Here is a 17,932-nt window from a genome sequence, read left to right as displayed (position 1 = left end):
GTGAAAATATTGTGAAATTTATCGTGTCAATATAACAATATATATATACCAGTTTACATAAATATTTTAAAAAAAAAAAAAACACAAATCGATTACAGGAAAAAAAAAGAAAGAAAAAAAAAACTATAACTATTGTAGCTACAGTGCCACTTGGCATTGTAGTTACTGTTCAAAACTTGGGAAAAAAAAAAAAAGTGGCTCACGAAACCAAAACACTGTAGCTACAATGATTTAGCGCATTCACGCATTTATATATATAGATTTATTTTCAGTTGTGATTGGTCACAGTTTTATATTTTATTATTTTATTTTGACTTATAAGAAATTGATACCTCAATAATTGTGAAAATATTATGAAATTTGTTGTATCAGTATTACAAACAGAAGAGTGAAAAATGAAAAGAAAAAAATTGTAGCTATTGTAGCTATAGTGCCGCTTGGTACTGTAGCTACTATTCAAAACTTTAAAAAAAAAAAAAAAAAAAAAAAAAAAAAAAAAGCGGCTAACCAAAATGGCACTATAGATGAACAGTGGAAAAACACTGATTGAACAGTGCTAAAACACTAAAGCGGTAATGAAATTGACATCTCAATAATTGTGAAAATATTGTGAAATTTATTGTGTCAGTATAACAATATATATAAAAGGAAAAAAAAGTACAAACGGAAGACTGGAAAAAAAAAAAAAATGTAGCTATTGTAGCTACAGCGCCTCTTGGAACTGTAGCTACTGTTCAAAACTAAAAACTTAAAAAAAAAAAGAAAGACAAAGTGGCTCACCAAAATGACACTGTAGATGAACAATGCAAAAACACTGAATGAACACTGCTAAAATACTGTAGCGGCATTGCGGCTTTTCACAAAACATTTATTTTCAGTTGTGGTTAGTCACAGTTTCATATTTTATTATTTTATTTTGACTTATAAGAAATTGATACTTCAATAATTGTGAAATTTGTTGTGTCAATATAACAGTATGTATAAAAGAAAAAAAAAAACAAACGGAAGATTGAAAAAAAAAAAAAAAGTACAAGTGCCTCACGAAAATTTCACTGTAGATGAACAGTGAATGAACAGTAATTTAACACTGAATGCACATTGTTAAATCACTGTAGCGGCATTGCCGCTTTTTATATATAAGATATATATAAAAAAAAGAGAGAGAGAGAGAGATTATACGTATAAGTTAGAGCATTCACATTTAGAAATGCCAAAAAAAAAAAAGCATTTTGCATCACCAAAGCTACTTTATGCATTGGAAAATCCTTACATTTTCATTGCACGATTATATCTTATGAGTTAGAATATTTACATTGCAAGTATAATGTAAACATATAAAAGTTCTTATCTATTGTATCCTACATCTATTAAAATAATGTTACTTTATCTCAGAGAGAGAGAGAGAGAGAGAGAGAGAGGAGAAGAAGAAGAATAATAATAATAAATAGAAAAGAATGATATGCAAAATTTAAACAATGATGCACAACTGGATGGAGGTGTGTTTTTGGAGATTTTGAACTATAGTATCATCTAAAATGCATTTATATTCATTTTCCATAACTGGATATGAATTCTCTTAGGTGGGGATTCTTTTAAGAAATTTGAGAGGGAGCTATAAATATTGGGTCCTATTAACTATTAAAGAGTGTCTTTTTTTTTTTTTAGAGAGTTTCAACTTATGGCGTCCGCTCCTGATGATAATTCTTTATCATCAGACCAAGACACCAATCAATTTTTGGTGTAGGAATAGATTGAACCCCAGATCTCTTATTCAACCATCAGAGACTTTACCAATTGAGCTAACTGGAACCTACTGTTAAAGAGTGTCTTTAAGACAATTGTTAATAAATAAATTTTAAAAAAATTTGACAATATTTTTATGAAAAATATAAAATACGGTCAAAAAATTTAATTACTATTTTCTCTTCCCATAAAAAATTTCTAAAAACTATATCTTAAACTAGTACTCTCAAAACATCTGTTATTTATTTCGTTAGTCTTGAGGGTTAATGGCTCTGCTACGTTCTAAACATTCAATAATCAATCATTCACAGTGAGCAACAGTGTAGGTCTGCAGCAACATCGCATGCCTTTTCAATTTATTGGAACAGCACTGTCAATGCACCATATTTCGAAGCAAGATTGAGTCAATATTTGATGTCATAGACCATGTAATAGACCGTCTTCTGTTTCTATAATTAAGAATGTTTGAAAAAAAAATTATGAATGTTGAAAAAACAGTTGCCAAATATTTTTTTTAAAGAGATTGAGAAATTTTGAAAAATATTCATCGATCTTCTAGATAGATTCCATTATATAATATATGTTATATGACTATAAGACTATAAGACTATATATTCTATATCCTGGTCCATTCCACGATAAATCCATGTGTATTACGAATAAATCTAGAAAATTCAATTCTTTTGAAGATGTGACTACATTTTCATTGGCATGGTCCATAAAGAAAAGCACGATTAAGTTATTGACTTACCGTAACTAGCCCTTGTGCCCCAAATTTGTAATTTGGGCTGTGAATCGTGGGACAAAATTGACCTTTCCTCCTTTCTATCAAACAATCCAACATTTTGTCCTATTTTTCAAACTAATTAGAGAAATGCTCCTCTTTTGAAACTCAATTTTCTTAAAACCGAGTTATAAAAAAAAAAAAAAAAAAAAAAAAAAAAAAAAAAAAAAAAAAAAACTAGAGCCCTATAGTGGCATTTTAAGTATCTTATAGTGACATTTTAAAGACCTATAGTGGCATTTCAGAACTCGAGTTCCATGAATTCGAGTTCCATACAAGTTTTTGTTTTTTCTTTTACCAATAACTCTAGTTCATGGAGCTCGAATTCCAAAACGCTACTATAGGATCCTTAAAACATCACTATAGGTTCCTTAAAACACCACTATAGAGCTTAACTAGATTTTGAGAAAATCGAGTTTCAAAAAAGGGTATTTCCCTAATTAGTTTGGGAAATAGGGAAAAATGCTGGGTTATTTGATAGAAAGGGGCAAAGGCCAATTTTGTCCGTGAATCGTGTGACGTGTGACTTTGTGGGGGTTAGTAATTAACTATTTGTGGTGTGCCTTTATATTAGAATCTCATCATCTTTCTCATTATGTATGTTTGTTTCTAACAATGACAACAACAATAAAATCAATCAAAAAATAAATAAAAAACCTGAAAAAGGGACACCTTCACAAATAAAAGCAAGATGGTAGGCTATATGTAAGAGTTTTAATTCATTAAAAATGTGGTGTAAAACACTCCTATTTTACACCCTCCATTCGTAACATGCCACATCAATATTTCACTCACATATTAACTAATAGCGAGTGCCACACTCAATCAATCATCATCAATACCCATATCTTCTCTCTCTAGGATCCAACAAGTCACCATGGCAATCTTCTCAAGTTTGGCCTATCACCAATTTCCATCGCCCTCCCTAGAGGTGGCTCACCTCTCTCTCTCTCTCTCTCTCTCTCTCTCTATATATATATATATATATACATATGACTTTCCTATTTAATATTTCATATTAAAAAAAATCATAATAAATGTAAATTAATACTTATCATAATGATCAAATGATTCGTATTAACGGATGTTCTTAGGACAAGTGTTAATAAACAATTTTTTTAAAAAAATTTGGCACCACTTTCATAGGAAATATAAAAGATCCTCAAAAATAATTTTTTTCCAATAAAAATTTTCTAAAGATATTTCATAAACTAATGCCCTTAGAACATTTGTTAACTTTTCCCTTATCAAATTTTATATTTTATATACAAAATGAAAGAGAGAGAAAATCAATAAAAATAATATTTTATTAAAAAATTTAGTGCATTGTACGGATTACTAACTAGTGTATCATATATATATATATATATATAATATCGAAGTTGTTTAAATTTTGGTTGACTTCATAATAGGTTATCATCTAAGTTTGAGGTCTCACAACTTTATATGTCATTCTTTTAATATCAAATTTTAAATTAAATTCCCCCTCAATTTTTTTTAATTAAATTTATATTTTATACTATATTTAAACCATATTCTCATGTTTATTGTCTTTAAATGATATAGTAATAGAAAGTTAATCATAATAAGTGCATATTAATAGCAATCATAATTATTAATAAATGCATATTAATAACTGCCATAATTATTAATTTTTTATTTAAGAAAAAAATAAAAAAACAAAGAAAAAATAAATTATATACTAATATATTCAGAGCATCCATTAACTTTTCCCCTATCAAATTTCGTATTTTATATACAAAATAAAAGAGAGAGAAAATCGATAAAATCATATTTTATTAAAAATTTTAATAAATTGCATGGGTTACTGACTAGTCAATAATACATACATACATACATATATATATATATATATATATATAATCGAAGATATTTAACTTTTGGTTGACTTCATAATATCTTATCACCTAAGTTTTGAGGTTTCACAACTTTACATGTCATTTTTTTAATATCAATTTTGGAATTGAATTTAGATTTTATATTATATTTAAACCATATTGTCATGTTTATTGCTTTTGAATGATATAGTAATAGACAGTTAATCATAATAAATGCATATTAATAACTACCATAATTATGTATTTTTTATTTAAGAAAAAAAGAAAGAAAATATTTTATATACTAATACCCATAGGGAATCCATTAACTTTTCCCTTATCAAATTTCATATTTTATATACAAAATAAAAGAGAGAGAAAATCGATAAAATCATATTTTGATTAAAAATTTTAGTGCATTGCATGGGTTACTAAGAAATGTTACACCACTCAATATTTTTTAATTATATATGAATTTTGATAAATCCACCATTGGATTACATTATTTTCATATATTCTCCATGCTTACACAATTTGAAGATCATCAAAGATCAATAGCCATATCATCAATTAATTGTTTGAATTCAAGTTTTTGTATTTTAAAATAATTCATAAAAGATCAGTTTATGGATTAAATTGTACATTAAATTCGATTGGAGTGAAAATTGGCATGCATGTTAAGAACATATAGAACATGTAATTCAACGGTTGGATTTTCAAAATATGAATTCAATAACAAATTTTTAGGTGATGTAACATTACTTAATTAGAATTACACAAAGTATAACTTGAACACAACCCATGTATATATATAATAATAAAAAATCGAATACGTTTAACTTGTGGTTGAGTTCTTAATATTTAATTACTTAAGTTTTGAGGTCTCACAACTTTCCATGCCATATTTTTAATATCAAATTTTAAATTGAATTTACATTTTATACTATATTTAAACCATATTGCCATGTTTATTGCCTTTAAAGGATATAATCTTTTTTTTTTTTTTTTTAGCAGAATGATATAATCATTTAAATGCATATTAATAGTTGTGGGGGTAATAGACCAGGGAGCTCATACCAATATATACATTGAGCCAAGGGCCCAGTCCAAGGAAGAACCCCTCCTTGACCAGGTATGGCCGAGGACAAAGGGAACGGTCTACCGCTGAGAGTGACGCTCCGAGTCATTCCATAGAATAGGATAAGTACTAAGACAGAAAAAGACAACGGAAGGAATGGAAATATCTAAGGGAAAGCTGCCATTATTGCATTAAGTGCTCTGTACCTAATAGAGCTATGCTTTTCAGCCTTTACAACCACTCCCAACGACTTTGGGGAGGGGCTGATGGGACAAGTATCAGCACTATGAATCTAAATCTACACATGGACGTTGGGGGAGGAGGGAAGCCAGTATAAAATGGGGGGCAGGAGGCAATCTGTGAGGCCCCGGTGACCATTACCACTTAAGACATACTAGAAAAAAGCTCCTCGGATTGTGCCGAGAACCAACCTTCTTTGATAAATGCAGTTCATCTCTGCTTGATTGTCATGAACACCATATTAATTGTTATCTATGCACTAAAGCCTAGCTCTTTGACCCACACTCTCTACAAATTTATTGTACCGGACTTACTAGTCCAAGATCCCATACATCTTGGGCTTGGGCTGCAAAACGTGTCCCTATAATAGTTATTATAATTATTAATAAATGCATATTAATAGCTATCATAATTATTAATTTTATATTAAAGGAAAAAATGATAAATGAAAGAAAAAAAAATATTTTGCTAAACTTACTCGTACATTTCATTGGTTGCTAATTTGTAATAATCTATAATCTATAATATATATATATATATATATAAAACTGAAGGCATTTAAATTTTGGTTGACATTATAATATTATTTTACATAAATTTTTGAAACCTCACAATTTCACAGGTTATTTTAATATATATTTAATTAAATTTAATTTTTATTCTATATTTGAACTCTCCATTAGAATCTTGGGACAATATATTTTTTCTAAATATATAGTAAATAGTAGAATATATAATTCTATGAAGAAACACAATCATAAAAAATAGCTAATGTTAAAATATACAAATACAATCATAATAAATATTTATTAATAATTATCAAATTATATTTTTGACAAAAAAATCATAATTATATTAAAATTTTCTCGCAAATTATTGACTAGTAATATACATAAATACATTTTTAAAAGGTAATATATATTGAAGCGGTTTGAATTTTTCGTTAAATACAAGCACAATAATTACCTAATAATTATTATTATAATTATCAAAATTCATATTTAGACTATATATATATATATATATATATATATATGAGATGAGTTCAAGTTACACATTTTTTAAACAATAGGATTTAAGTAGATTTAACGGTTAAAAAAAGACCCTCATTATTACAAATATTTTTATTAGAATTTCATTAATTATCCCAATTTATTACATTCTAAACCCAAAAACGTTTGACGTCTAACTCTCTCTCTCTCTCTCTCTACGTTTCTCTCTCTCTCCTCCACCATTGCTCCACCTCCACAGGTTGCCGGTAAAAAAAAAAAAAAAAAAAAAGCCGAACACTAACAATAGAGGTTTGTGAGTGAGAGTCACTCTTTAAAGGAGCTGCATCAACAAAAGTAGTTCATACCATAAACACATCAGGCAAGAGGAGCTACTCGATGATGGCTCTACCTAGTGTCAAGAATGAAACGTTATTTGGCAAAGTATAGAAGGAAAAGATAAAAGAATTATTTGCAACTTAATTTGCAGGCAAATGATGTTGAGGAATGGTGTAGGGGATTGCTATATATAATGAAATTCTAATAAGAATATTTGTAATAATAAGGGTATTTTATTAACTATTGGATCTACTTAAATCTAACTGTTTAAAAAATGTGTAACTCTAAAAATGATTGCTATATATAATATACGTTGGATTCAGTCTTGTGTTTGAAGACATCAAAATAGTGAGTCAGATATGAAATTAAAGAGGGAAGGTGCTTGTGTGGTTCTGCAGGTCTTTTTATGTGAGGTCATTATAGACCTATGGAGAGTGACTTGATTGTATGAAATTGTCACAGTAATTTCCTCAGTGAATGCTTGGAAAAGTAGTAATGATACGTATAGCCTGAAATTTGGAATTACTAGAACAATTTCTTTTTCATTCCATGCATGTCACGTGTGAGAAGGGAAACAAGGGAAATTTGGACTTCATAAACTCATAGTCATGCCCACATAATAAGCGTATTCATACCGTTGGATCAGAGAGAGAGAGAGAGAGAGAGAGAGAGAGAGAGAGAGAGAGAGAGAGAGAGAGAGAGAGAGAGAGAGAGAGAGTATGACATCAAATGTTTTTGGGTTTAGAAATAAATTTAGAATGTAATAAATGAGGGTAATTAATGAAATCCTAATAAGAATATTTGTAATAATGAAGGTATTTTATTAATTATTGAATTTACTTAAATCTAATTGTTTAAAAAATATGTAACTCTAAAAAATTATACCAGGTGTAACTTGAACCCACCTATATATATATCTTTTTGGTGCATTATATAGGTAAAGATGATTTAAACCTTGGACGGTTGGACGTTTCCATTAAAAACATAAATACATATAAGTTGAGTTGCTTCTTGTAGGGTCACAATTTGAGGTCCAAGTCCACAATGTCTGAAGTCTTGGTTCAATGAGCCCAATATAATGAATTTGTAGAGAAATTGGTCAAAGAACTAGGTCATAATGAATTGGACAATGGCTAGTATTGAATTGCATGGCATTCAAACACGAACCATGGATGTTGATATCAATAAACTTTCAGTTCAAGGAGGTTAAACCTCGACCTAATGATCACTCCAGAATATCAGAATGGTTTAGATTGCTTTTCTATCTCTTCTCTCTCTTCTTCGCTCCCTCTTCCATGAAAGAGTCCTTCACCTTATATATCCTTGTTTGAATAATCTTCACCCTTCACTTGTTGATCATTCGAAACTCTACTTGAGTGCTTGTCCCATCAGATGCCCTCTCTAACTCTCTGTGAGTTACAGTAGCTAAGGTAATACTGTTCAGAGTTTTCCTCCACATAAATGCGGCCAGAGAAGTAGCTGTAGTGCATTTAATATGGTGGTGCCAGCATTCTCTTAGATATTTTCAAGTTTTCTTCCTTCTCATGTGTCCGCGAAGTACATCTACGTTATTGAAGCTTCCTGGATAGTCACTTTGATTGTTGGATTATATATTTTGAACCCTATCCATTAAGTCTGAGGAAAATGTACTCCTTGGATGACCCTTCATTTACTCTGTGCTAATGGGATCTAGTCCGGGAATATCTCATAATTATTTACTTCTCCTCGGATCAATTTGTGCCCTCAGATAAAACCCAAGGCCCAATATACGATCTTGGACTCTTGCCCTACACTTCTCAAAAAAAAAAAAAAAGTTGAATTATAAGATTTTACACTAATTACTCACTAATTAATAATAATATTAAGTAAAAATATTACTTTAATTTTTTTTTAAAAAAACATTTGAAAAAACATTGGTGAAAAATATAAAGAGTGAGGGAGTGAGTTAAGACTTAAAGAGTAATAGGGACCTCGTGATACCTCTTTTTGTATTTTATTAACTTTTACGATCCCTCTCTTTCTTGTATATCGAAAAGATTTTCTCTCTCACACATATATTCTTGTGCAGAGAGCCCCTCCCACCAAATCACTTTCTCTATCGTTATAAATACCTCTCTATCTGTCTCTTTCGTTTATTACTTCGTCTCTGCTGGAAGTGCTTTTAGCTTCTCAGCTGTTTCGACTGTGAGGAAGACAAAGAAAGGAAAAAGAAGAGAGAGACAGAGAGACAGAGAGAGGTTTTTCTAAGTGTTACTTGTGAGCTTTGAGTCTGTGACTTAGATACGATAATGTCGGCTTACAGAGACGAAGATCCTCGTATCCAAGGCATCAAAACTAAGATTCGGGTCGTCCCCAATTTTCCAAAACCAGGTTCGTTTTCTTTTCTCTGTTTTCTTGCTGAGAAAATGTGGGAAATGAAAGTATGCTGAAGATTTTTTTTTTTTTTTCTTCATATTTTACAACCCCACCAGACGAAAAAAAACTCAACTAAGCTACAGGTTGTATAACTTTTTGGCTTGATTGAAGTGGGTTTCCAGTTCTTTATTTATTTATTTATTTATTTTTATTTTTATCTTTGAAGAACCAATGGCCCATGAGTCAGCAAGGTTCAAAGTTTACTTATTTTTTTTTCTTTTTTGGTTTATCCCTTAAGTTTACATTTCTTTCAATTTCGTTTCTTTAGCTCAAATTTGCTAGCTACCATATAAAGGGTTTGTTTGTATTCACGTTCTGCTTCTTTTCTAGTTTTTGTCTTTGGTTTCACATTTGTTATTAAATTGGCCAAAATGGCAGGTATCATGTTCCAAGACATCACTACTCTATTACTGGATCCCAAAGCCTTCAAGGACACAATTGATTTGTTCGTTGAGAGATACAAAGGCAAAAACATTTCAGTTGTTGCAGGTAAACCAGTGAAAAATGTAGGGTTTTTTTTTTTTTTTTTTTTTTTTTTTTTTTTGGGGGGGGGGGGGCTTAAAAGATTTATTAATTTTTGTGGGGTTAGGATTTTGATCAAAAGCTATTTTTTTGGGGGAGAACTTTTCTATAACTGTGATTAGCTTGAAGGTGGTGGGGTCCATGCTAATGAGAAAGTAGTTCTAGTGATGCAGAAAATGCTCTCTCTCTCTCTCTCTCTCTCTCTCTCTCTCTATGTTGCATAAGTTTCTGGTTGTCTTTTTGAATGTTTTTGAAGGACATTATGGAATGGAAGTGACTGTGTATTTTTGAGGGAGTCATTTTTTGTTTGACTATGAGCTTTGGTAGTGGGGTGTGCCATTGATTACTCCCTCTGAAGTTTTTTCTTTAGCGGCTCACATTTGCTCTCTCTCTCTCTCTCTCTGAGCATGTGCTCTGATCCAATTTGCATGGATGGTGGTTGATGATGGATGCCCACCTTGTTAAAATGTGGACCCGGCTGATGAGAGTTTCAATTGGGCTGGTCTTTTGGCTCCATTCTAATGTGGATTTCACATTTCACTGTTAATTGACTTGGTTCTATTCAATGCCACATTTATTCTCTCTCTCTCAATCTTTATTATTATCTTTTTTTTTTTTTTAATTTTTTTTTAAAGATTTGAGTCATTGAGTGGCATTGTTGGTTTCAGAGGATGAATTATTGAGTTTACTGTAATGGGTTTTGGTTTCTTCACTGTCTTTTTTGTAATATTATTATTATTATTATTATTTGTAATTTTCTGAGTTTTGTTGTTGGTTTTTTTTTTTCTTCAGCTAGTAAATCGTCGATTGTTTGTCTATTTGTGACCCCTGTATGTTCTATAACCTTTTCTGTGATAATAACCGTGAGTTTACTGATATTCTGCGCTACACATTAGGAAAGTATTGACTATTGATGGAAGTTGAAAAGAATCTAATGGCAACATCTTGTTGAAATTCATACACAATGTACTGTAATGCATTTATTCCTCACAGAGAATTCTTTACAATCTACTTTCACAGACTTGTGGGGAGTGGTAAAAAGTTATTCGATCTCAATATTTATAGGGCCTTGTTTTCTCAATTTATTATAACTCATTTATTATTTGTGATTTAAAAGTGGTTTGGTTCATATTTATTACATGTGTTTTGTCCACATCTGTGGGCATTAGAATCTGTTTTCTATTGTGCTTATGTGGACTTTTGCTGTCTTCTTTGTCCTGTATTTATGAGAACCTTTATGGAATCTTCCATTACAAAATTCAGTCTCACATGAATAAGATACAGTTTTTTCCTGTAAAAGATAAAAGATTATTACCTTCTTTTCTATTGTCATTGTAGTTGATAATTGATGGTATTTGTTTTGTGGATAGATTTTGATTAAATGATTATTATAAGACTTAGTTTGTTGAGTGCGTCACAACGGTATCTTGCACTCAGTTGTGATATAAGTCCAAGATCCTGTCCTTAGCTTGAAATCTTTACATTTGACATCATGTTGTGATCTTATGTGTAATCATTGCCGAGATGTGTGCCTGTTTCAATAACTTTTTCCAATGCAACTTTTGACATTTTAACACTGCTCATGAGTCTCTGTCAGTATCCTTTTTCAATTTCCTTAACTAGTGTTAAAGTCTTCTAAATTTTCAACAATTTTTTTGATAATTGTTACTTCTAAGCTGACTCTCCTGTGATTGGAGAGTATTGTTTCCTAGGTAGAATACTTGTGAAAAAATCGTATCCTAGGAGAAACTTCACAATTTGAAAACAATGTCACTACTACATGTACTAGTAGTCTAGGGTTTAATTGCCTATATATACTTATGTTATGATTTATTGTAACATAGGTTTTGTACCACACTCTTACATAATTAAGATGTTGCCCTTAAGAGCTTCCTTCGTGGACGTAGGTCGGCAAGGCTAATAACCCTCGTGTTCTCGGTGTTTTTATTTTATGCTTCCTCTTCCGCATCCACTCTAGCATATACAACATGATATAACACATCACATCTACCATTAGAATTGAGTTTCCCATGGGACTTGTAATGGTTCAACTTCCATGACCTAGTCAACTGTGCGAGTTAATTACCATAACCTGTTGTCAACCTCATAAAAGATTGTCAGTGGTGCACCATTAGTAATTGAAGGTTTTTTCCTGGGTTCTAGTGTTACACTATTCATGAAAATTTCTCCTGCATAATTAATATTACAGGAGATTGTTTAATTGACAGACAGTTGGACTGAAATTTTTTTGATTGGTCTTGGTTCATAAAATAATGCACAATTCATTTCATGATTTTCATTCCTGTTTGATTGCAAGGAAGACATGTAAACCTTGATCACTATGTCAACAATCCAACCCTGTTGGAATCATCAGCACTTTTCAGGCGGGCAGTAGATTTTTGAATAATTATGCCTGAGGAGTTTTATTGTGGTCAGCTGACGGAGCAGTAGTGTAGGTTTCACCCCATTTTAAGTTGGTTTGTGTCAAGTTATTTCTGTTTAACCTACACTGGAAGATTAATTTTAATGACCATATATGGTTGAGCTAAAGTGTTTACAGCTCAATATTTATTTGCTATTATTTTACCTAGTGTGGCATTGTACTTTCTGAAATGTGTTTATGGATCTGTAAGGATGTGGGATTCAAGTCTTGGCTATAGCCATGTCTAGCACCAATTTTGAAAAAAGGGGTTCTCCTTAAGTTATTTCTGTTTGGCCTGCTCTGGAAGATTATTTTTAATGATCAGATATGGTTGCTAAGTGTTACCATTCAGGCATGGTACTAATTTAATGGTAGATTACTTCTGATTTTGTAAATTAATGTTGTTTCAACATTTAATCTCATTGCTTTTCTTGGCAGGTTGGAAAGATTTTTTTTTGTATTATATATCCCTTAGTGCAGTACAAAAGAGTTGATTTATTTGTTTTGTATACGTTATCTGGACTCACAATGTATAACTCATCTTTCTTTTGTTAGCTTCACTTTCTTAGTGCTGTGTAAAGCTTCCATTTTTATATTGTTACAGATAATGGATAAAGTTTTTTCTTTTGTTCAGTTTTCTGAAGTATTTCTTAATCACCAATTCATTTTTATGCATTTTTTGTAACAATAGTTACAAAGAGTGTTGATATTGCTGTTCTGTAAATTATTGTAACTATCTGTTTTTATATTTAAAATTAAACTAGTCTGGACCAGCTTATCCCTTGAAACATGTTTTGAGATCTGAGGGTGCCTTTTCTTTTTTTTTGCCTTTTTCTTTGTGCAGGAATAGAGGCCAGGGGTTTTATATTTGGTCCTCCTATTGCTTTGGCCATAGGCGCAAAGTTTGTTCCCTTGAGAAAACCAAGGAAGCTGCCTGGTAATTTTCATCTTGCTATTGTAATTTCCTGCATCTCTTCTTTTGAGTGCTTTAATTCTCCATTTTAATATTTCCCAAAAAATTCTCCGCATTTTTACATATGTTTGACACAATTATTCTCTTTTCACACATTCTTGGTTCTTAGTCTACTATTTGATTCAATGCATGGCTCTTTTCCAGAAACGTTTATGATGTTGCTTTCACATAATCTTCTTGTTTTTGTGATTCTTGAACCTATAGTTTGGTCTTTTGTGATTTTGAAGCTTCCATAATATATTTCCCTGATTTTAGACAATAAGTCTAAGAAGACAATTTTTCACAACTATTACTGGACCTGTTGTGATTGGTGCATAATAAAAGTGGTATTAGTAGTGGACCCATGTGAAAGTGATGTTGCTCCAATCTAAACTTGACAACTTAACAAGATGTGGAAAAATTTGTGTTTTTACCATTACTCAATTTCAAATTGTTGAGGGTCCAAACTTTCTGTAGATCTAGCACAGTAGACTGAAACTGCACAGTGGAGTTTTCTATAAATTGTGACACATGAAATCTATGTGCTTGCTGATTCCATAGCATCTGGTAATCAAGTGCAATCAACTTGTGAGGGAAGCTGTAATGTAATTTGCTCTGGGTTTTTTAAATTGCCATTTAAAAATATTCTGGGTTTCTCTAATTGCATATTCTCCTATTGATGATGATGATGAATAGTGCTGAAGATCTTGGACCCTGGTTGCTGGAGGGAAGACTTGACTGCATTGCTCATAGCTACCTTGTTATGGAGCTATATTATTAGCTTTGATATTTAATACCATTCTTTGTTCATATGGTTGTTTTGTTGTCTAGTTCTTTTATACACAATATAATTATTCCTGTTCCCATTGTCCAGTCCTGGTCCATCAACTCTATTGGTGTCCCTCCCCCCCCCCCCCCCCCCCCCCCTTATTTCTTTGGGGCCTGGCCATGATGGTATTTCTAGTGCTTCAATAATTTACAATTTCTCTTAAGTATAGTTGTGCATTCCTTGGATTAATCAGATGTTCTGCGGCTGCTCAGAACATTGGATGTAAAGATGTATAATAATCTGACATAGCTCTTCCTAAACATATTTAAGGCTTATCCAGGACTTGTCTTTGAATCTTTCTGGATTTTGAGTATCTAATATCAAAGTGAAGATGTTGTGGCTACTACATAGATTCATATGTTGTTAGTATCATTCTAATTTTGTCTTGCTTTAATTGCAGGTGAAGTTATTTCAGAAGAGTACATTTTAGAATACGGAAGAGATTGTCTTGAGATGCATGTTGGGGCAGTCGAACCTGGTGAACGTGCTTTGGTAGTTGATGATCTAATTGCCACAGGTGGCACACTCTGTGCGGCAATGAACTTACTAGGTGATTGCATTGTGAAATCTTAATACAGTTTGTTTTTGAGTAAAATTTTTGTGACAACCCCCCACAATGACAATGTTAAGCTAGCATGACATACATTATACATTAAAGTGTCCATTTGGTTTGAGCTTATAAGCTCAAACCAACTTTTTAAAACCTAATTTTTTCGAAGTACAAGTATACTTTAGCACACTTCCAGTAAAAAGTTAAAAAAAAAAGCTAGATAAGCTATTCCCAAACAGACACAAAGTGTTAATTCAGCCTCAAATTGGTTTAAGACATTGAGAACTTAATCAGAACAGAAAACTAGCAAGCACAGCCAATGGTCTTTTTGGACCAACTGGTACTTTTTACCCCTTTGAAATAAATGGAGGGTTAGTTAGGTTCGATATGGGTTCTGAATTGTGTTCCCGTTTGAAATAAATGGAGGGTTAGTTAGGTTCAATATGGGTTCTGAATTGTGTTCTTAAAAGAACAAAAGGAGAACTAGCAAAGCAGGCTTAGTCATGGGGCAACATTTAATCTAAATATGAAAAATCTTTGGTATAAATTGTTAATCCTGTTGTATTGATAGATTTTGATGTCTTCTAAACCATTTACATTTTCAAAGTTACTAAGATTATGTGGTATGTGGTTGGCTTACTTTGTTTGGTTGAACTTAGTGCACTAATTATCTAATTATAGTCATGCTCAAAATCATATTTGAATTGCTTAATTTTTTCTTTTTATTTGATTTACTTATTGAAGCCATTCATGTCTCTGTGCTCTTATTGCCTTAGTCAATTTTTTGATGTAATTGTGTTGCTTCTCAGAACGTGTTGGGGCAGAAGTCGTAGAATGTGCGTGCCTCATTGAGTTACCAGGGTTACAGGTGTGCTTATTGTCTTGACTCTTTGTTTTATCAGTTATTGAATCATAAAACAATTGGAGTATTTGCCAGTGTTACCAAGTGCTTCTATTACCTAGTTGCCTCTTAAAACATATTTCTATGCACAAAGTTAACTTCTGATTGAAGTTTATTGGCAATTGAGTTTCTACGCCCACTAGCCCCACCCACCCACACACTGCTAGGTTGATGTTAAGAAATGCATTTTGGTGTTGGATTACACTAGTCAATCACACGTTACTGGTCTATAATAGTATTCGAGGAATGAAAATCTGCATGAGCTAATTGGGACAGAGAGTTATATAAGTTTCAAAACCTCATAATCTGGAAAAATGGGGCACAGCTACTTTTAAGTGTGTGGTGTGGTGTATGCATGTAAGGTTTGGATTTTTAGTTGATGCCTCCAACGAGTCCAATGAGGAAACTAATGCTCTCAAGGGATTGAAAGAAAGATGAGTGCAAATTATTTGAATGTTATCTGTTCTGGTACATAGACCAAATAATACAATGCAAGCAACATTCCTGATTCTCTTGTTGATAATACCATTGATGTCTGAATGGTGGATTAGTGCAGCCACCATGATGTTTAAATATATCAAAATGATTCCTTGGCATCATTTACTTTAGAACAGATTTTTCATAGGGTAGTTTCTTATGCTTTATTTGAACTATATCCAAGGAAAAATGTAATTAAGCATAAAGCTATAATCTTTCTGTAATTCTTGTTTATCTTTCCGTGGACTGTCATTTGTTTGTTTTGGGTCTCCATCAAACCAAAGACATATCACTGATTTAACTATAAGCATGTCTGTAATATAAATTTTCTGTATGTTGCAGGGTCGTGGACGTTTAAATGGCAAGCCATTGTATGTACTTGTCGAGTACCAATAATTGTGGCAGATCTGCAGATGATACAATTGGCCTGCAATGGTTGAACCACGACAGAATTTACAATAGAGGGATATTATTGGGTACTTATCATATGGAGTCTGATTCTAAATCAACAACAACCACCCCCCCCCCCCCCCCCCCCCTCCCCTCTTCCCTGCTTTTTTTTCCCCCGCTCAAGTATCAATGAATTTTGATGAACCTTGGTTATTGCAACCCTTCACTTTACTTAGTAGCATAGAACATTTAATTATGGAAAAGGGCTTTATTTGAGAATGCTTGTGGTAGAGCATATTTTCTTTTTTATAATCCATCGTGGGTTTCTTTTGGGTTGGGGCCGTTCAATAGCTGTCTTCCAAATGATTGTAGTTTCACATTGTGACAATTTGACATCGATCGGGAGCAGAGTTTAAGCAGTAGTCACCATTCCTTGGTCAATCCAGTAGTTTCACATTTCTGTCAGGCAAGTTTGGTACTAGAGCATCCAGTAGTTTCACATTGCAATTGTTATAACTGCCTGATATCCTTTGCACTTATGACCTTCCATTTATTTTCATTCATGCAATTTAATTTGATTTATATGTTATTAGGGTTTCTTAGTGAGTGATCACCCTCTTCTTAGAACTTAACCAGCTCATGTACATGTTATCCAAGCCTTTATGATGAATGAAAACCTTAGCTTTCCACTTAAAACTTGCAACTGAATCCTCAAATCACATTTTTCCTATAGCTTAAACTTTTAGGACAATTGGTAAATTATCATGGCATTAAAGCAAGAGGTCTAAAGTTTGATTCTTGTTTTTACCGTCATTTAAAATATTAAAAACCCTATGTGTTAGACCTTATTTATTAAGGGGAGTTTGGGCCTACATGTAAATGTTAGAATTATAGTTAATGATCACTCTTTTTTAGATAATCAGTAATTTGTTAAAATCCTTGCATTATGATGTATGAAAATTTAACCCTTAATAATTTACCCCCTTAAAGGGGTCCTTATAGCTAATCAAGCGTTACAATACAAACAATATAAAACATGATACAGACCCATGAATGATAATAATAAAAAATAAAAATAATAGTGTGAAAGATCAAAGATTTTATGCTAAAATGCAAAACTCACGTTCTAAGTTTTTTCAAAATTCATTTCAGTCCTCTTAAGTGTGTGTTTTGGTACTGCGGCCAACGTTTCCATTTACCACCCAAGTTGCACAAAACACATGAATAGTGTTTTGGCTGTTTAAAAAATATTTTCTTATAGTGTTTTCAGTAATAAGTTTTAAGTTTTTAATAAATAAACGGTATCCAAACAGACTCTAAATTTCATATTTATTCAATTAAGACATTTCGGTCAATTTTTGTTAAATTTTTTGAAAAAAATTCTAGAAAAATACTTTTCAATCTTTAATGGACTTTCTTTAATCAGAAATTTTTTTAAAATTACAAAATTAACCACAACATTT

The 17,932-nt window shown here is 31.8% G+C and overlaps 1 protein-coding gene across 1 annotated transcript; it reads left to right on the top strand.

Annotated features, from left to right (window-relative positions):
• Positions 1-9,039: 9,039 nt before the first annotated feature.
• Positions 9,040-16,910, top strand: LOC115972424 (adenine phosphoribosyltransferase 3). The gene is made up of 6 exons (XM_031092710.1): positions 9,040-9,381; positions 9,805-9,915; positions 13,215-13,307; positions 14,552-14,701; positions 15,511-15,569; positions 16,422-16,910. The coding sequence occupies exons 1-6, from the start codon at positions 9,300-9,302 to the stop codon at positions 16,473-16,475; spliced, it is 549 nt and encodes a 182-aa protein (XP_030948570.1). The 5' UTR covers positions 9,040-9,299; the 3' UTR covers positions 16,476-16,910.
• Positions 16,911-17,932: the final 1,022 nt, after the last annotated feature.

This window comes from Quercus lobata, chromosome 12 (assembly GCF_001633185.2).
Source record: "Quercus lobata isolate SW786 chromosome 12, ValleyOak3.0 Primary Assembly, whole genome shotgun sequence".
Classification (NCBI taxonomy): Eukaryota; Viridiplantae; Streptophyta; class Magnoliopsida; order Fagales; family Fagaceae; genus Quercus; species Quercus lobata.
The sequence above is the reverse complement of the archived record's forward strand: the minus strand, read 5'-3'. Positions and strand labels throughout refer to the sequence as shown.

Bases quoted from the DNA above. Each gene is read 5' to 3' on its own strand.
- LOC115972424 (XM_031092710.1), top strand. From the start codon at position 9,300: ATGTCGGCTTACAGAGACGAAGATCCTCGTATCCAAGGCATCAAAACT. The intron at 9,382-9,804 runs GTTCGTTTTCTT...CCAAAATGGCAG, and splicing joins CCCCAATTTTCCAAAACCAG to GTATCATGTTCCAAGACATC. The intron at 13,308-14,551 runs GTAATTTTCATC...CTTTAATTGCAG, and splicing joins AAAACCAAGGAAGCTGCCTG to GTGAAGTTATTTCAGAAGAG.